This window comes from Babylonia areolata, chromosome 30 (genome assembly GCF_041734735.1).
Source record: "Babylonia areolata isolate BAREFJ2019XMU chromosome 30, ASM4173473v1, whole genome shotgun sequence".
Lineage (NCBI taxonomy): Eukaryota > Metazoa > Mollusca > Gastropoda > Neogastropoda > Buccinidae > Babylonia > Babylonia areolata.
Window position 1 is genome coordinate 10,300,870 of NC_134905.1, and position 21,735 is coordinate 10,322,604.

The window sequence follows — 21,735 nt, forward strand, 5'->3', positions numbered from 1 at the left end:
TCCCAGGAGGTGCTGTCACAGCCCGACTCTCGCGTTAAAGTCACCAAGAATGATGAGCTTGTCTGCGTTGGGAACAGTGGTGATGACAGCGTTCAGGTCCTCATAGAACTTGTCCTTGATCTCATCCGGGTTGGTCATGGTGGGCGCATAGGCGCTGACAATGGTGGTAAACTTCTTCCCATTGCATAAAGGGAGTTTCATCGTCATCAGGTGATCGTTCGCTCCTTTCAACAAGGGTTGTCTTCACTGCAAAGCCAACTCCAGCCTCACGTCTCTCTTCAGGTCCGCGACCACTCCAAAAGAAGGTGTAGCCTGTGCCTCGTTCACAGAGTTCGCCTTCTTCTGCCAGTCTGGTCTCACTTAAGGCAGCGATGTCGATGTTGTACCTGCCTAGTTCACTTGCAATGAGTGCTGTGCGTCTCTGTGGTCTGTCTGAGTCACCTCTGTCCAGAAGCGTACGCACGTTCCATGTGGCAATGGTCAATGGGGTGCTCCTTGTTTTCTTCTTTCTTTCCTTTGTGTGTCGACCACTTGAGTAGGGTCCCCGTCAGCCGCAGTATGCTGACTAGGGTGGTGTGGAGCAGGCAATGTTTAGGGCACCTTTTCTAGCCCCTTCCTCATGCCATGGAGGTGAGCAGTGCTGTCCTGAAGAGGGCTGCTCAGTCGCTCAGGGGCTGCCGATCTCCACCGCTGCTCCAGTCGGTGAAAAACGACCCTATGGCCTGAGCCGCCTGTGTGCAGGTCTGCGTCAACGACTGCCAGTGTACCCACACCTGTCGCTTCGTCGCTCACCTGTCGCCACAGGGCTTGGGGAAAATGATGGTATGGGATGAAGGATGACTGATGACTTGCGTGATGACTTTGTTTATAGTGAGGAGGAGTTGTGCATCATCGACCTCACTCTCTTGTCCGAGACCATCTGTATCCAGTGGCAAGACGAGGTCAAGACGACTGGAGATGGAAACGGATGCAGTGGATGACCAGGATGTCCTATGTGCCTCATCCTGCCCTCAGCACTCCACAGTGCTCTGCTGCAACCACCTTCCTCTCCATTGAACCATGAAGCTTTCTTCCGCAGAGTCCGCCGGATCCAGTCTTCACATGCTTGGGTAGACAAGCCCTAACTCACCGACGTTTTGAGACCTGTCGGCTACCCTCACCTAGTTTAGCCAGCCTGTCAAAGCCGTTGCCCGGGGGTTGGGCGCTGCCGCATGCTAGCAGCTTCTAGGACCCATAGGTGAGAGCTGGGTGCCGGTGGGGACCAACAGAGGACGAACCACTCACGGAAGAGCGTGACAACCCCCCCCTGCCCCCCCTCTAGAGGTACTACCCCTCCCGTGAACACCCTAACTCCCTACAGTATCATACAGCAGTGCTGGAACACAATGCGATACCGTATCATACAGCAGTCCTGCAACACAATGTGATACAGTATCATATAGCAGTCCTACAACACAATGTCATACACTATCATACAGCAGTCCTGCAACATACTGTGATGCATTATCATACAGCAGTCCTGCAACACAATGTGATACCGTATCATACAGCAGTGCTGCAACACAATGTGATACAGTATCATACAGCAGTCCTGCAACACAATGTGATACCGTATCATACAGCAGTGCTGCAACACAATGTGATACAGTATCATACAGCAGTCCTGCAACACAATGTGATACAGTATCATACAGAAGTCCTGCAACACAATGTGATACAGTATCATACAGCAGTCCTGCAACACAATGTGATACAGTATCATACAGCAGTCCTGCAACACAATGTGATACAGTATCATACAGCAGTCCTACAACACAATGTGATACAGTATCATACAGCAGTCCTACAACACAATGTGATACAGTATCATACAGCAGTCCTACAACACAATGTGATACAGTATCATACAGCAGTGCTGCAACACAATGTGATACAGTATCATACAGCAGTCCTGCAACACAATGTGATACCGTATCATACAGCAGTCCTGCAACACAATGTGATACAGTATCATACAACAGTCCTGCAACACAATGTGATACAGTATCATACAGCAGTGCTGCAACACAATGTGATACAGTATCATACAGCAGTCCTGCAACACAATGTGATACCGTATCATACAGCAGTCCTGCAACACAATGTGATACAGTATCATACAGCAGTCCTACAACACAATGTGATACAGTATCATACAGCAGTGCTGCAACACAATGTGATACAGTATCATACAGCATCCCTGCAACACAATGTGATACAGTATCATACAGCAGTGCTGCAACACAACACCCTCCTCACTGTTTACATCCAAACAAGACTACTAGTACTATGTTAATCATCAAACAGTTGTAATCTCAAAATTCCCCCTGTCAGAAGTCCTTCAAAGAAAGTTAAATCTCATTCACTGCCCCTCCCTAGCAGAACTTCCAAATCACTTAAGTGCCAGGGAATTTTGTTTCAAAAAAAAGAAAAAAAAGAAAAAAGTGCTCTCCCCTTGACAGGGAATTCTGTAGATTCAGAGGTAACATAACAAACAAAAAGAAAAACAAACCCTAGCACAAAAATCATACGACATACAGAATGAAAGTAAACATTTTTGTGAAGGAAAATGAGCGTGATTTCTAAATCTGGGCTTTTTTCCCCAAACCATTTTGAACATAAAGCCAAGATAATAATGTGCAGCCATTAAAAAAAAGTCTATTTCCACCTCACAGAATGACACTCAGAAAGAAAACAAAATACAACCAGAAATAACATGCTTGTTGTCTGATTATAACTGTAAAAGAAAATATAATGGCCTATAAGTTTACATGTTAAAAATCACAACAATTGTACAACATATAAGTGAATAACTGTCCCAGCAACAACACAAATGGGTTCGGTCATGATAAAAAAGTCAACTACGTTCTCAGAGAGTGAGCCATCAAGTTTTTCTTTCACCGAAGAGCATCCTCCTTTTGAGGAGAGAGCGCTTTGGTGATATTCCCTTCCTCCTGGTTGTAACTGATCCGACACAGTGTCTGCGATGCATCTGGTTTGTCTCTTCCATAAATAAATCAGTCAACTGACAAAAAGTGTGAAAAACTATCAAAAACAAAACAAAAAAACCACAAGATTCCAGTCTATCAAACACGTGATATCCTATCTATTCAGGAAAATCGTGAATTATTGGCTGTTGCCATTCCCAGCAGTTGATCACTAAGAAGTGACAGTTGATTGACAGGTAGGTACCACACCCCTAACCCACATTCTATCTGGCCATCAACCTATTGTCTTGCACCACTCCTCTATCACTCCTCCCCCTCTTCTCAAATTACGTGAAAGTGCCGTGCCTTCACTGTCAGTCATGGTCACTCACTCAGAACAAAAAGAAATTGGACAGATAGACTGATAAAAAAGTTGGATGTTGTCAGTTTCATCAATGTCACTGCCATCACTTTTCAATTCAAATGTATCATAACACAAGACGATCTATCTCTCATTATTATTCATAAACATCAACACAGTTTGCAAAGTTGTGTAAATCCGCTGTCTTCACTTCACAAAGTGTCAGACGCCTTTTTGGCATGTGAGGCAAACCCTCTTTACACACGTGCTCAAAGTGGTCCAGTTAGCAAATCATTACTGAAAAAAAATCTTGTTTATAATACAGACACATTTACCATTTCACCTCCGGAACTATTTGTGATTTTTGCAAAATAATCACCAACCTCTAATAAAAAAAATAATAATTAATTTTTTTTTTTAAATCACAAAATTTAAAATCAAACTCAAAGTATACATAAGTATATGTTTTCTTAAAGGAAAATGAATGAAGAATATAATTATCATGACTTCAATGTTGACAAGATGAGATCACTCCCAATCAGTGGAAGATAACTCAAGATTTTTAGAAAAAACAAACAGAATATTTTGGAATAAAAAGAAGAAATTCATGTTTGTTTATTTCACAGAAGAAAATAGTGCTAAAATATTAACAAATGTCTTAGACACAAGAACCAAGTGCAATTAATTATGTTGTTTACTGCCCTATCATTTTGTTTTAAATATAGACACTACTGATAACCACTCACATACACCCCCACACACATACTTCCACCCAAACACCCACAAACAGTATCACACATTATTACAACACATAAATTCACTGTAAACAACACTGTGGCTTGAAGCTTTTAACTGGAGGGTTTCACAGTAGATGAAAACCTCAAAATGAAGGTTTCAACCTAAAATATTGGGGTTTTTCTACAATCACTTCTGACACAACCCCACCCCCTTCCTGTTGATGTACCTTGTAGCATGTAATCATCATCAGGATAACCAGAATCACTTCAGCTGATCAACAACATTACTTTCATTTTCTGTCATGTTTTTGAAGATGCTATTGTTGACGTTGTGCAGAAAATCAAACCAAATTCTAGCCACCTCTTCCGTACTGTACATTCTGGCAACCATGCCGACATACTCAACAGATTATTGTTTTGTAAAATGCTTCAAAATCGAGCCAAAACTTGCCAAGAAATTGCTTCGAACACTCAACAAGGCTGCTGCCATTCACAAGGGAGGTAAGCATGTGCAAGTGAGTGGTTGGACACCTGATTATGCAGTTACCTATATCTGCAGTCAGAAGTGAAAGACTTAAACTCGTCATTCAGAGTCTGTTTATGTTCAATGTACCAAACAGTAATGGAGGAAAAATCCAAATACATGCAGGACGTCAGTCAACATCTTATAGGCACTATGACAACACAGTCTGCAAGAAGTCAGCTGACATCTTATTGGCATTCAACTGGTTAATAATAATAAGTTCATTATAGCGTCTAATCAAATTATCTTGCTCTAAGTGCTTTACAATTGCAATAGATCCCTTTTTTTTTTTAAACACATAAACTCATAATCCATTAAAATATGCAGGTTGATCCAATGAAGAAACAAACATGACAAATTAAAAAAAGACACTGCATCATAGATAACAATAATAATCCACACAGTACCCCTCATGCAAAACATGCTTAACTGCACTGCACTGTGTAAAACTCTACAAGTTAAACATATATTGAAACACAAAATGAAAAAGCAATATCCATAACCTACACAGACATCCAGCCAACACCAAAGCACATTCATACACATACACAAAAAGGCCTTACTAAAAGGCCTCAATTTGTAAAATTAAATGATTTTATGTCTACTGTCTCTTTCACAAACACAGGTGCACCACAAGGCACAGTCCTCTCGCCTTTTCTTTTTACCTTGTATACGGCTGAATGCAGAAGTCTGACCAATTCGTGTCCCCTCGTTAAGTTTGCAGATGACTCCGCACTGACAGGACTTATTACTGATGATGATGACACTGACTACCGAAGAGAAATTGACAGGTTTGTGAACTGGTGTGAAGAAAATTTCCTTGAGCTGAATGTTGGCAAAACCAAAGAGCTTGTAATCGACTTCAGAAAAAAGAAATCAACTTTAAGTAAAATCATCACAAAAAATGAAGTGGTCGAACAAGTAGACTCATACAAATATCTTGGTGTGATAATCGACAATAAGCTGTCTTGGAATGAAAACTCAACTGCACTCATTAAAAAGAGCAACAGTCGCATGTACTGTCTTAGAAAAATGAAATCTTTTAATGTATGCAAGCAGATGCTCCAAATGTTTTACACATCTGTTGTCTGTAGTGTTTTAACATACGGAGCCGTATGCTGGGGGGGAAACCTGACCAAACATGACAAAGACAGGTTGGAAAAAGTCATTAGGAAAGCGGGTGGGGTGGTGGGTATAAGACAAGATACCTTTAGTAACATGCACAATAGAAAACTGACTGACAGACTAATAACAATTTTGACTGACGTAAGACACCCACTACATGATGACATTAATAGCAGAAGGTCAGACATAAGTGGTAGGTTTAAAGCTCCACGCGCAAGAACATCTCGATACATTAATTCATTTATTCCTACAGCCATTCGCGCACACAATCAAAACATCCAATACACTAAGTGAACCCTCCCACCCCCCAAGCCCACTCGCCACAGCAACACCTGAACTTCACCAGCAGACGAGTGTATGGGAGCAGACATTATGTGTGCATGTGGGACTGAGCGGGTGAGCACGGGCAAGCAAGCATTTCTGTGTGTGTGTGATCGGAAGTGATTTTTAAATATTTTCTTATTTTACTTGGATTTCATGTATCTTAATGTTAATGTTCTAATCTTATTGGCGTGACATATGTTATGTGCATGCATACGTTGTTTGTGTGTGTGTGTGAGAGTGTGTGTGAATGAGTGTGTGTGTGTGTGTGTGTGTGTGTGTGTGTGTGTGTGTGCATTTTACTTATATATACGATTTATTCCCTTGATGTTTTTATTTATGTATTGTTGTACAATACCTTATGGTCTTAACGTGTGTGTGTGTGTGTGTGTGTGTGTGTGTGTGTGTGCATGTGTGTGTGTGTGTGTGTGGGTGTGTGTGCGTGCGTGCGCGCATGTCATTTTTAGTAATCTTATACCCTTTTTTTGTTGGATGTTTTCATTTGTTAATATTGTTGTGCAATACCCTATTGTCCTAACATGAGTATGTGTGTGTGGGGGTGGGGGTGGGGGGGTGGGGGTGGGGGTGGGGGTTAGTATATCATCAGCTATTGGGAATTCTTATTTGACTAGTTTTAATCTCTTCTTATGTTGCGCATGATTTTATGCCAGTGTTTACAATGAGCCTGTGATTGCACAACTTAATTTCCTTGTGGATTAATAAAGTGTTTTTGACTGATTGATTGACAAACAAAATTAGACAACACAACTCTCACCACACATGCCACAAACCATAATACCCAACCAATGCACCTTCCACATATCACAGCTGGTCAAATACACCATAATGCTGAATTAACTCATTGGAGACATGCCGAAGTGTAAGATCCGAACTTTTTTTTTTTCATACACTCAGCAGTGTTCAATGAAAGGGAAACTACACAGGCTTCAGGAGGGACCAGTTTGGGAAAAAATGAGTTCTTTCCCATCAACTTAAATTGCGTGAAAGGCTTTTTTTCTCTCAATCTTTCTTGACTGGGTTGAAGGTCGACTTTTACAAAGATGACAGCACAGCGATAAAAGGATCCCCAAACAAAGCCTGCCTCACCTAGTACCTAGTAGGAAACCGCGCCTACTTGGACATCCAACAATAGCGGTTGAAAACAACAGAAGAAAAGAACCAGGAGTCAGGCCCGGACTCTGGGTGCCTGGAATGTTTGCACCCTCATAGACAGAGACGACAGACCAGAAAGACGCACAGTGCTCATTGCTAGAATGCTTGATCGCTACCAGGTGGACATAGCAGCCCTGAGGCTGAAACCCAGCTGGAGAAAGTTGGAGGGGGCTACACCTTCTACTGCATTGGGAAGCCAGATGGCACCCCAAGAACCTCAGGCGTGGGCTTTGCCATACGAACCAAACTTGCACAACGGCTTGACAGCCTTCCACATGGGATAAACGACAGGTTGATACCCGGCGTCTGAAGCTGTCCAAGGATCGCTTCGCACAGTCATCAGCTGCTATGCCCCGACGATGACCAACCCTGATGACATCAAAGAAGCTTTCTACGAGGAGCTCAGCTGCACCGTTTCAGCAGTAGACAGAAAAGACAGGCTGATCATCCTTGGGGATTTCAATGCCCGCGTCGGCGTGGACTTCTCCTCGTGGCCAAAAGTCCTAGGACAGCACAGCACTGGCAAGTGCAACTCCAACGGACTGCTTTTGCTCTTGCTCTGTGCACAACATGGACTGACCATCACCAACACCCTCTTCCAACAAGCGGACAAGTACAAGAACACATGGATGCACCTCCGCTCCAAACAATGGCACATGCTGGACTATGTTGAGTCCGCCAAAGGCTGAGCTGGCCTTGGCGATGCGCAGTGTCACTTGTGCATCAAGGGCTCCGTTGCTGCATAGGGTGCTGCCCAGGTAGCAAAACTTGTCGACTGACTTGATCTCTGTGTCATTGATCTTGATTGCAGGTGGGGGGGAGGCACTGGCGTTCTGTAAGCTACCGGCTGGTACATGGACTCGGTCTTGCTGAGGCTGATGGTGAGTCCAAAGGGCCTGCAGGAGGCTGAGAACAGTGGCAAGACAGGGTTTCCAACCTCCAGGTCCTAGAGAGGAGTGGCCTGCCCAGCATCGAAAGCCTGCTGATCCAGTGCCAGCTACACTGGACAGGACACGTTGTCCGCATGACAGTCAGCAGGATTCCGAAGATGCTGCTATATGGCCAGCTGAAGGAAGGCCACCGCGAACTTGGAAGACCCTGCAAGCGCTTCAAGGACACCTTGAAGACAAACCTCAAAGCCTGTGACATAGACATCACTTCCTGGGAAACTGATGCCCTTGACCGCTGTTGCTGGAGGATGCTGTGCTCTAGTGGCATAAAGACATTTGAAAACAAGAGAACACTGGCCATTAAGGAGAAGCTTGAGCGAAGGAAGCATGGCTCAACTTCTGAAGACGTATTCCCTTGCAACACCTGTGGGAAGTGCTGCGCATCCAGAATCGACCTCTTCTCCCATATGAGGACGCACACCAACAGATAAGCCTGCCTGCCTACTCATTCGTCGGACCGACGGGAGACTCCATCACTCCATCATGTAGATAAAACAGCTGTACCACCTTCCCTCTCTGGAACTGTGACCCTTCACCATCCCCTTTCACTCACTCACTCACTCACTCACACACACACACACACACACACACACACACATTCTCTCTCTCTCTCTCTGTCTCTGATGCCAGTGAGAACAACTGAAACCCATCCTGGTGTGGCAATCCTGGCAAGTGAATTTTCAAGAGCTGCCCTTCCAGGCAAGTGAGAAACAGTAACTGCTGACCCCATCTAACAGAATCGTACTTTGATCTGTCAAATCTTGGCATTGTCTCAGAGCAAATGCTGGCTTTTCTTTTTAACTCTGCATGTTGCTGTTTGCAGTGGAGGTTGAAAAAAGAAATAATTTCTGTGGCTGACAGTCAACTGCAAAAACATGCCAAAGGCAGTGTTTTGTCAAGTGAGTCTGAGATAAAACTTGTTTTGGCTGTTCAAAACAACAGTTATCTTTGGTGAAACCCAACAAAACAAACATCAGTGAAAGAAAAGGGTTTGACTACTTCTTTGTGTGTGTGTGTGTGTGTGTGCGCGCGCGCGCGTGCATGTGAGCATTTGGTGATGCATGTAAGTTTCTGAAAGTTGGGCATGTGCAAATTCTGTCCGGGCAAGTAAATCTTCCTGTGACTTGCCCGACTGGGCAAGTGGGAAAAAAAGTTAATGTCAAGCCCTGAAGTTTGGTATTGTTTGGACAGTTCCGGCTTTTCACGAAGTGGCTTCCGTAATATTCAGCAGCACTTCTGTAAATCTTAACGAAGTGTCTTCAGCAATGGTTGGAAAGCCATCTAAGGGTACACTAATACCCACAGGGTACTGCAGATGGATTTTTTAAAATTTTCCAGGACAAGCAGCAAATGTCCATATTTCCAGGACACCCTGTCCATTTTATCAATTTTCCTGGATAAATACAGGCCCTCAGTAACGGCAGGCATGCCTGGACATCTAAAATCACAATACTTAAAATCAGTCTTACCCTCTCTACAAACACCTCAGCAGCATACATAGAGTATCTAAAACCAGCAATACTTCAAACAAATCTAACTACTAAACTCATTATCCTGTTAAAACATTCAAAATGAACTGTACATAACAACACCCAAACAAGCAAAACCCAATAACAACACCCAAAATCAATCACTCTTCCCCTTCCCTTCGTACAAAACCTCAATAACACCTACAGAAAAGAGATACAAGCACACATCCAAACCATCGCAGGCATCAGATCAACTCCTTGCCATATGGAATGAGACACCCCCAGTCCATTTCCAGTTTCAAAACCAACCTCAAGACATCTGTCCAAAACTGACTGTTATGTAAGTGTGTATGCGTTTATGTTTGTTTGTCTACTGCACATTCACACAATCCAGCTAGTATGCCGACTACAAGACCTGAAAGAAACAAAAGAATGGGAGAAAAACCCTGAAAACCTCAACCATCTATTCAACACAGCCATTTCACCCACTCTAGGAAGACATTGTCGGGAATGGCCAGAGGGCAAAACTGATGCGGAAGTGAAGCTACTCATAGAAGAAAACAGTAAAGAAGAGGACATCATCATATACACAGATGGCTCAGTCACCAAAGACCAATCCGGTTGGGGATTCACTGCGAAACAAAATGGAAAAACAGTTAGGGAAGAGAATGCTGCCTACAAAGTCACAACCTCCAGCCCAACGATGGAAGTTGAAGCTGTGACACATGCCCTCCAGTGGCTATCGTCCATCCATACGCCCAGAAACCAACATGCCATGATTCTAACAGACTCAATGAACCTCATACAGAAAATTGAAAACGGAATGGGAAGCCCAGAGTGGCATAAGGCAATGCGCAACTTTCAGATAAAAAAAATCACATGGTCATACTGCCCGGGACATGCAGGAGTTAAGGGAAATGAGCGAGCTGACAGACTTGCTGGTAACGCAACACCAACGAGCGGCCTACATCTAGGAAAATCGGAAATCCTCAGAAAAGTCAAAGAATATCAAAAAGAACAGGTACAAGGCCATCACACCATCGATCGCCTCAAAGAAATAAAAGCAGAGAGCGGGAGCGGCCGTAAGTCTAACATGAAAGGTAGAGCACGATGTTTTGCAAATCAAACAAATATCGGCATCATTTCCAAACCAACATTGCGCAAATTTCTTCAAAACGGAACAGAGTCTCTGTGGGCTTTTCCAAATACAGTAGACTGAGCAACACACTAGACGCCACATTCTTGGCATCAGAGATCTTTTCCCATCCCTCTTGCGGCCAGTCAGTGGCAGCCTCTGTGCGTGTGTGTATGTGTGTGTTTGTGTGTATGTGTGGGTCTATGTTTTTGAGTGCGTTTGTGCATGCGTGAGAGTGTAAGTGTACACAAGTGTCAGGAGAGTTCTGTGCATGTGTGTGTGTGTGTGTGTGTGTGTGTGTGTGTGTGTGTGTGTTGTGTGTGTGTGTGTGAGGGGGAGGTGGGGGTGCAGGGAGGAGGTGAGATAGAGGATGAGGTATGTGAGTGTATGCACGCCTACACTGTGGGAGCATCAGGATATAGGAACGTATATATTATATATATATATATATCTTTGTATATATGTGTGTGGGGTTGGGGGTGGGAGATATGGACGTGTGTGTGTGTGCTTGTACAAGTAAGTGTTCATCTGTGTGTGTGAGTGTGTGTGTGCGTGTGCGTGTTTGTGTGTGTGTGTGTGTGTGTGGGTGGGTGTGTGTGCCGTGGAAGCTGCGATACATAGACTAGAAACTCCGAGTGTGTGGAGGAGGGGGTAGAGGAGGTGCAGGGAAATTTGTGGTGTGTGTGAGAGTGTGTGTGTGTGTGTGTGTGTATTGGAGCTCATGTACGTTTATATGTATTTGACTGTGCTTTCATATCTATGAAACTGCGTTTTTGGGGCATATCTGTTATGCATGTGTGGGTGTATGTGTGAATGTGTGTCTTCATGTTTTATATTTATTTGCTTATTTATCATCATTGTTGTCTTATTTATTTAATTATTATTATTATTATTATTTTATCATTATTTTCATTACTACTATCTTTTTTTCCCCATCATAATTATTATTTATTTATTTATGTATGTACGCTTCTCTCTCTCTTTCTATATATATATATATATATATATATATATATATATATATATATATATATATATATATACATATATATATATATGTATATATATATATATACTTTTTTTTTCTTTTTCTCAAGGCCTGACTAAGCGCGTTGGGTTACGCTGCTGGTCAGGCATCTCCTTGGCAGATGTGGTGTAGCGTATATGGATTTGTCCGAACGCAGTGACGCCTCCTTGAGCTACTGATACTGATACTGATACTGTCTACTGCACATTGAAAAAATTATAACGTTTACTATGAATATTGTACTTTATATACATGTACTTTTGATGTACTGTCTTGTCACAGTTTGTAATGTTTGCTCACTAAGTTGGACCAACCTGCACGTTCTGATGGATGTTGTAATATACTGTAATGTATTCTTATTGGAACTGTTGTAGAGCAAAATCATTTGATTAGGCACTATATACTTAACTTTACTATTATCTATTCAGAAACCACTCCGTCCAACAGACACATCATAAAGTATCAGACTTCATACTGAAAATGGGAGTATAGCTGCCTATATGGCTGTGGTAAAAACTGTCAAATGTGCAAAAGCTTGCTGGTACTGTAGTGGATTCTTCAAGTGAATGTGGGAGCCCACAGATGCTGAAAGACAGAAAAATGTGCATAAACCCTTTCCATTCTGCATTCAAGGGCTGCCACTCCTCATCTTCACTCGTTATCTACAAGTGTGTTTTTACAGGCACAACCGTTTTTATCCCATCATATTGGCAGACATACTCTGTTTTCCAAGAGAGGAGGAGTGTGTGTACATGCTCAATGACACAGATTACAAGATCTGTGTTGCATATGAGTTACGGCTCTGACACCTCAGAAGACGACCTTGGAGATCAGAAAAAACAAGTCACCATTAGAACAGAATGAGGAATCTCCAGAATGAAAAAGCTGTAACCATGACTCTACTGCACCGGTCTGGAATCAATCTTTCATTCCACAAAAGTTGGCTAGAAAATTCTGAACATCTAATTTGCAGCACTTGTAACACACCACACATACAAGTCTTTCTCCTGGATGCATCCGTTGCTAACAACATGTAAAGAACAAAAGGACAGTGAGAAAAGATTTGTACAAATTATTAGATTTTCTTGTTACCATTTTCTGTTTAATCTATGCTTTGTTCAAAACAGAAACAATGCATAACTTTCAGCTTTTTACACACACACAATGCTATGGCTCTGTGACTCACCATCATTTCCAGGAGGTAGAATTCACATTCCAAGACGTTTTGTATTCTGTATGGGTACTCCTGAGGGAAGGCGTAACCAAACTTATTTTTCACTGCAACATAACGGTATTACAAAACTGTTATGTTCTGGACCTTTGGTGTGGGACAGGGAGGGAGAGGGTGGGATACTTTCCAGCCCCCACTTCTTCCCCCTAACACTTGATAACTCTGCATAATGCTGTGAAGACATGCTAAAACAGGATATGGTGGGTAAACTTTGTGACACAACTCATACTGATTTCAAAGTATGTATGGTAATGTAACCCTGTAAAACAATTCCAATCTTAGGGATGTGGTGGCAGTCTCCACTGCTCAGTGACTAAGCTACTACTGTCATCAGTAAGGGGCTTAGTAGGTGGACCCGAAGTACTGTCTATCAGAATAGGTACTACTGAACACCATCAAAGTGACTCAGCAGCAGTGCAGGGTCTCCTCTGGTGTGTGTCCCCCTGGCGACTTAGCATCAATGGTTCCCTGTGGACTGCCAACACTGGGACTGTGACAGATGAACCAGAGTGTGGCCGTGTATTGGGGATTTGGAACTAGTGGCGTGAGAGTAATGCCACTAAACCAGTGCAGATGATGGGGCAGCAAAATAAAAAAATAAAAAAAAAAAACCTCTCCCAACTCCAAGTAAACCAATCAATCAAATGCTGTACTCAAGAAATGAATTAAACAAATAAACACTGGCATCAGTGATGCATGACACAGAGTCAAAAGCAATGCTGAAACCTTCAACTCAAAAACAAATAGATAAGAAAACTAATCCTGTGGCTCTGCATGTCAAGTACAATGAAGTGTTTTTTTTGTTTTTTGTTTGTTTTTTTAGTAGTTTTATTTTGCACTTTTCATAACCAGCAACAGCGTAATTTTTTTAGAACTATAAGAATGACTGATATATAAAGAGTTGGATCAAACTCTATTCCAAATTAAGCAGTCCTTTCTGCAATCAATGCATCACACGTAAACACACACTTGAATTCCATTCTAAATAAAACAGTCCATGCGATGAAATGTGCACACAAACACACACATATACATATATGCACACACTCTGTACACACAAACAAACAGAGATGAAAACACCAACATACCAACACTCTGACATGTAGTTATCAGTCGGCTATTTGATATTACCCCAAACTCCTGCAAGCAGCAAATGCATCACGTTAGCATACATGGGAAATCACAGAAGTCATTTCTATGTCAGAAAAGTTACAAAATAACCATGTGAATTGATTACATACGAGGGTTTCAACAATAAAAAGAAGACCCTGCCAATATGGGGAGTTTGTATCATACTCCCAGTTAGGTTAAATATACTTACCATGTCAAACTGATGCAAACCAGGCCTACTGGTTTGCTCCACTTGGTAAAATTTCGCAGCAACTCAGTAATAAGATGTCTCAGCAACTCAGTAATAAGATGTCTCACTATTACTATTAGTCTGCAGTCTGCCAGCCAAGCAAATGTCATTTCCGGCTGGAGCTAATTACTTATTCCAATGGCCAGCAAGAAACTCCCCATGTGAACCACAGCAAGAACTGCGGAGACAGGCAGGCATTCTAGTTTGACATGGCAAGTATATTTAAACAAACTGGGAGTATAATACAAACTCCTCATTCTGATGTTATACACTGTACCACGTTCAACTGATAGGAAATTTTCTATCTAAAATTACATTTAAATAACATACTTACCGTGACCCACTAGTGCAGACTCCGGCAGGGGTCTGACATTCCTGGCCTGTGCAAACTACTATCCGCCTATGCAAAGAAAACGAAAGTAGCTACGGCCAATAACCTCCTCCCTGACTAGCGCCCTCTTTTTCCGGCAGCCATCATGACTCCTGTTCCTGTGCTCTTCATACGGCTAAGTTGTTTCCTGTTTTCTGTCTGTCTGTCGATTCTCTGGTGTTCTTGTTTTTTTTGTCAAATTATGTCTCCAACCAGGTCACATAATTATACAGCTCGATTGGGCTAGCGCGATCGCAATCGATTCACTGACACTCTGGGCCCTCTACTCCTGGCACGGTTAAGTATGTGTAATTAAAACAGAAATCAAAGCAAATGGAGGAGGCCTACTGATTCGCATGGGGAGCCCTTATAACAGTAACGGCTGTGTTAGCCCAGCAAAGGAAACACCTTGGAACCATCCACCGTGAGCATAAGGAATTCCCTGAGGTAGCAAGTGATGAAGGGAATCTCTGAATGGCAGAAGACTACCTCCAAAACATGTCAAAGAGCCACTGAGTGCTAAAAGGTGGCCCAAGTTGTAAATGCGCATGCCTCATGCGCTCAGGGAATCAAGCAAATAAGGAACTGAAAACGCCTAAAACAGTTTAAGTTCTGATCTGTAGGCATTCCGACCAGGCTTTCTGAACCATATCTGACATGATCGGAAAGAAAGGAAAAGCATGAGCAATCAGCAAGCTCCAGTCCTGAAATGAAGCACCTACTGTCCAAGCTTACTGGTCTCAAACTGGTGTGACTGAAATCAGTGGTCTTCTGTTGACCCCATGGCAAAGAGAACCACCGTCTGAAGAAACCACAAATACCACACCTCCTGAAGGGTGTCCTTGTGTAGGGTCTGCTCCATCTGGAGGACGCTCTTGGACCTGCTGCGAGCACCTGCCCACAAGTTGACACTGCCAGCCATGTGTCTCGATGAGAGCTCAATGTCCTTGTTTTAGCAACAATCAAAGGAGAGCCTCAGCCCACAGTGTGAGGTTCTCAAAGTGCACCACCACCCGCCTTTTTTGTTCAAGTTATGTTCAATAGTTCTGTTGAACTACGTCCTCCCCTGAATAGTGTAGAGGCCCGCGAATTTCTCCAAGTTCCAGAACAATGATGTTCCGCTTTGGCTCCTATGGGGACCAAATCCACACTGCAAGAAGTGAGCCCATGTGGGGTCCCTACCTCTCACGAGCATGCATCTGTGAAGAGCGCCACTTGAAGTATGGGGTGCTATGGGCACCCCCTGAGCCAGATGAGGGGAGAGAAGCCTTTCCGACATTTCAAGAAACCAATCTCCCACACAGATGTGTATGTCCCAGAACTGAGTCCTCTGAGACCAAAAAAACTGAAGAAGGCACTTGAGAACCTGACCCCCCCGGATGATGGGTGCCAGTGATTAACATGCCCCCGACGGAGGATGGAGTGCATGTTACTGTTCGGGATGAACTGCACAAGCACAGGAGATCTGCCAAGCGGTCCAAGCCAACTTGTCAGCAAGACTGTCATAAACCGTGTGTCAAATGTCATCCCTAAGAAGTTGAAGGACTGACTTGGGGAGAAAGCACATTTTTCTATGTTGTGACAAACCTCAGTCAGGTGCATAGATCGAGATCTTTTTGGTGTTTTTTTTTGTTTTTTTAAGCTGTGTAAAGCATTGAAATCGGTTGGAGTTTTCCAATAACTGCACATACTCCTAAAGATGTGTGCACAAATGCATGTGTGCACACATACTAACAGTAACACCATCACAAAGGATGCATCACACTTATAAATCTAGCTTTTCCATATTGGTATTGCTGAAAGAATCTTTAAAAATAAAAAAAAAGAAAGATATTTTTAATTCCATTAGAAAGAGATCTGATATGTTAACAGACTAGTAAAAGTTGCAAAGAGGCAACATCCGAGGGATGTATGATGGCATCAAGAAGGCACTGGGACCAACACAGAGCAAGACTGCCCCCCTCAAATCCTCCACTGGGAAAGAACGATCCTAGCCAGCAGATTGAGAGATGGGCGGAACACTACTCCGACCTCTACTCCACAGAAAACATGGTGTCCAACTCAGCCCTTGATGCCATCAAGTGCATACTGGTCATGGAAAAATTTGACGCAGAGCCAAGTGAGAACGAACTCAGCAAGGTGCAGTTTAATGGTAACCTCTCCAAGCCCTTCGACATACACAGCAGTGTCAAACATGGCTGTGTCCTCGCCCCCACTCTATTTGGAATCTTCTTTGCTCCTCTCCTGAGGCATGCGTTCAGCACAGCGCAAGAAGGGATCTACCTGCGGACCAGATCAGATGGCAGGCTCTTCAATCTCGCCCGCCTCAGAGCAAGGACAAAAGTCCATGAAGCCCTCATCAGAGACATGCTCTTTGGTGACAATGCCGCAGTTGTGACCCACACCCAGCGGGACTTGCAGTCACTAATGGACTGCTTCTCCCAGGCCTGCAAAGATTTCGATCTGACCATCAGTCTCAAGAAGACAAACATCCTAGGCCAAGACACGCCATCTCCACCAGCCATCACCATTGATGACTACGAGCTTGAAGCCATCCATCAATTCACTTACCTTGGGTCCACTATCACCGACAACCTCTCCCTTGACACCGAGATCGACAAGAGGATCGGGAAGGCAGCCACAATGCTAGCCCGCCTCACACAGAGTGTGGACAAATCCCAAGCTGACCACAAAGACAAAGATGGCTGTATACAACACCTGCATCCTCAGCACCTTGCTGTATGGCAGTGTGGCGTGGACCACACATGCTCATCAGGAGAAAAGGCTCAATACCTTCCACTTGAGAAGCCTACAGCGCATACTTGGCATCTCCTGGCAAGACAAGGTGACAAACACCGAAGTCCTGACATGTATACCATGCTGACACAGCGTCGGCTGTGCTGGCTGGGCTATGTTAGCCGCATGGAAGATGACTGCATCCCAAAAGACATCCTTTATGGAGAGCTTGCCATGGAGCAGAGAAGCATCGGCCGCCCACAGCTGAGATACAAAGACATTTGCAAACGTGACATGAAGGTGCTTGAGATCAACACTGAGTCCTGGGAGGACCTTGCAGATGACCACAACAGCTGGAGAAGTACTCTCAAGAATCAGCTACGGATTGGTGAGGACAAACTGTCAGCTGCTGCAGCAGAAAAGGGACAGTAGCCAACAGACCAGCATCAGCTTACACATGTGACCGCTGCGACAGAGACTGTCTCTCGCATCGGTCTCTACAGTCACAGGCGACGCTGCTTGGTCCAAGCAGACAGCCCAATTAGACATTAGGTCGGATATACTCTATCCATGGTCAGCCATGACCGAAGGAGGCCTACTCCTGGTAAAAGCTGCAACAGATTTTGTCTGCTTTTTTTTTTCTTCTTCTTCTTTTTTTTAAATGAACAAAATGCAGGGACAACATTGAGAATACAAAACAGGAATACTTCAAGAATGCACTGGTGCTATGTCCCGAATGGAATGTGCTGGTGACCATGTGGGTCACCCTGACCGACACCAGCTCAGTCCTTCCGGCTGAGGCACCCCAGCAGAAAAAAGAAAAGTAAAACTCAACCTGATCAATGAGAAGTCCAGTGACCAGTCCGAACTGGGTGTCAGACCAGTCCGCCGAACCCAGGACCACTCGACATGCACAGGGCTCCCCCAACAGGGGGAGACCCCCCAGGTAACATGCTCACCTGACACACAGGCGAGGTGACCCCCCGCACCCCCAAGCCCCACCAGGCCACTCATCCCAGGCCATGGCTTTCCCCCCAACTGATGGAGGTGTGTAAAGGGACTGGATATGGGAGGGAGGAACATAGAGAGCAGTGCCACCACTGAGAGCCTTCTCAGTACACAAAGGATGGAGGGCTGACACCAAATCCCCTTGTGAGGATATGTCGGTCTCCCATAATCTTTCTTTTTTTTTTATGTTGACACTAGCTATAGACAGGCTCAACCCAAACAAAACCACCTTCCACGTGTGGTAATTGGGGGTCAGGCCCAACCACAACTCCCCCAAAAAATTCCCTTCCAGACTATGCTAAAAATGTTGAGCTATCCACAATATGTCCAAACCAAATGGGAAAACCCATGGATCTCTGGACTTGAGATAGTGTCTCAAGAAAGCACTATCCCAACCTCATGGGCCCTGCAATTGCAGGGTGGCATGCGAGGAATTGCAATCAGAAGTCATTCCAAAACACTGCGCTGAACCTGAAGAATGAAAGAAAAAAGCACAAATGAGGAGCGAGACAAACTGGAAACAACATCAAACAGAATTAAACGTCAAAAACTGATGCAAACAATTGTATATAAAACAGAATTAGATGTCAAGAACTGACGCAAACAATTATACGAATTCTGAGATGAAAACGTCCCAGAAAGCTGCATCAAACAACAAAACATGCAAGAAAATAACATTTCTCATACATAAAATGTTGGCAAAGACAGAGCAACAAGATGATGCACTTCTCTCAGGAATGGTGGCCATTGTGAATCAGTAATTAGCTGAAGCCAGATATGGGGTTTGAATGGCTGACAGATGGCCGACTAATAGCAAGACATCTTTTTACTTCTCACTGTCTTGAAATTTTGGCCAGAAGCAAACTGATAGGCCCAGTTTGCATCAGTTTAACAGGTATATAACGCCCAAACAATACTTCACATCCTCCCTCCCATGCTGTTGGTACACAATCCATCACAGACCAAAATGAGTTAAACATAGAATTTTCTTATTTTTAATTTTGATATCTTTTTCTTTAAATTGAATTATCAAGGACCATGGACAATCTAATTAGTCATATATACATTTCTTTATGCTTTTTCCCCTTTAATTCAAAGCACTTTTAGTTTTAGTAACTGTGAACAATTCAGTAATAAAAGTACTGTACTGTGTACACATCTTGCAACACACAATCTCATCTCTGCATTAGAGGCCAGATATATTGCTTAGGTCTCAGTTCTGGTATCTATTAGAAACTAAACTAACTATATTGATTTTTGCTAACAGTCTTACAGAGAAATCTGTTGTAGAGAGAAAGTAACTGTTTACATAATTCAGTATGAATCAATTCATATGAATACTACACTAACATTTTTGTTGTTGTTGTTGTTGTTGTTGACATTTATTCATTGAAAAAGGTAACAACACAACAAATCATCAGAGATAAACACAAAAACAAGACATTCAAAAAGGGAAATCAGGGGGAAATGTTTGTCAGAAGAAAAGAACGAAAAAAAAAAAAAACCCTGTGCATTGAAACGCTTTGTACATGAAATAATAAATGTATTCTTTTTAAAACAGAAGTTCAGCATAACACATTGGACTTTTTTTACCCTTTTTTTTAACAGCAGTATGGTTTTTATCAATTTTCTCCATTTTCAATTGTTTCTCTGTAGCAATACCAATTTGTGTGGAATTCAACAGTTTTTAAAGGCATCTCTTCTCTCATTTTGCATTTATAGATATAGAATTTTTGCAAGGAGTAAAATGAAGTCTAATATCTTATCAGATTTAAAATGGGTATTGTTTCCTACAATAAAAACAATAACAATTATCTCGTTTAAAGAGAAAGATGAAAAGTCTTTGCATTTAGTATTAATTTCTTGTTCCAGCTGCTTCCAAAAAAATGGTCACATGTGTACATCTCCAGAATATGTCTTCTATAGTGTCCTCATTATGGCAGAAAGAGCATCTCTCATTAGGTTTGACTCCCATATGTGACAGAGCAACATTTGTAGCTAGCATTTTGTGTATTACTCTTATCTAAAACTGTTTTAATTTAATTTCTTGAATATTCTGAATCATTCTAAAGTCTTTATCAAGTTTATTTCTGCATTTAGTTTGTCATTCCATTTTGTACGAAATTTTTGGTTTTACATTATCCTTTACAAGAATATCATAGTATAAGGCTGATCCTTTCTTTACTGAGTGTAGCAGGTGTAATGCTCTGGAACACTTTGATTTACAAGTGTAATGTTCCAACAAAAGTTTTTATCCTTTTAATGACTGCTGCATAAATTAGAAAATTAGTTTTTATGTTATATTTATCAATGAACTTAACGGATTATGGTTCATTTTTGTTTCTTTTTGTAAATAGACAGTTTAGCTAAGGGAAGCTACTCCTTGAAACTGGTTGCTACGTAACGTCAATATGGTAGTTCTAAACGATCATTCATCTTTATTTATCTGTGAGTTCTATTCCGTGATTTAATCGTAGTATTAGTTGTATAGGATATTAAGCTCCTTTCGATACATGGCATCCTTATGATTATTCTTTCGTATTTGACTGGATGATTGTTTTTCACGTTTAACTGGATAATACGTGCACATCAATAAGTCGGTTTCTCGGTTCTTCTTTTTCCTTTCAATGCATGGCATCATTATGATGATTATTTCGTTTAACTGGACAATATGTGCACATCAATTAGTCAGTTTCTCAGTTCTCTTTTCTTTTCTTTGATTGCAGAACCGTGGTCATTGTTTGAATATAGGTATTTGAACAAAGAGACAGTGTTCTTATCGAGAACTCAATGTAAATCAAGTAGCTTCCATCTTCCCTACACATGTCTGCAATGAAGCAAACATTTTCATGTATCCATTCTTTTTTTCCTTAGTTAAATGTTACTTATAGTTTGTCATTAAAAAAAACAATGGTTCTGCCAACATTTCATCTGGATTTGTGGGTTTAACTTTGCCAAAGAACAATTTATATGCTTGAAACGTGTCTTTCCAAAACAGATTGCCTTCATATACACTTTGTCAACTGTTTGGTCCAAATTTATTAAGTTTTCTATGTTCAGATGTAATACAACACTATTTTCAGTTCTTGAGTCAAATAACCTTCACCACCATTTATCAATTATCCACTGATTCCTATGTTGTGGGTCTGTCAGGTCCATACTCACTATAGATGCAATTAACCATATCAGTTCGTCAAAGGTCTGTGGGGCCCCCCTTTTTTTTTCTTTTTCTTTTCTGAGGAG

General features: G+C 42.4%; 1 protein-coding gene across 2 annotated transcripts in view; it reads right to left on the minus strand.

The window, feature by feature from the left end:
- The window catches only part of LOC143275275 (cyclin-C-like), an 85,292-nt gene that overhangs the window by 49,682 nt on the left and 13,875 nt on the right, over positions 1-21,735 (minus strand). For both annotated transcript variants that reach the window (XM_076579254.1, XM_076579255.1), the window contains 2 exons: positions 14,107-14,158; positions 12,974-13,065 (listed from right to left, as the gene is read on the minus strand). In XM_076579254.1, the coding sequence (XP_076435369.1) occupies positions 12,974-13,065; positions 14,107-14,158 (144 nt within the window). The remainder of the gene's footprint in view (positions 1-12,973; positions 13,066-14,106; positions 14,159-21,735) is intronic.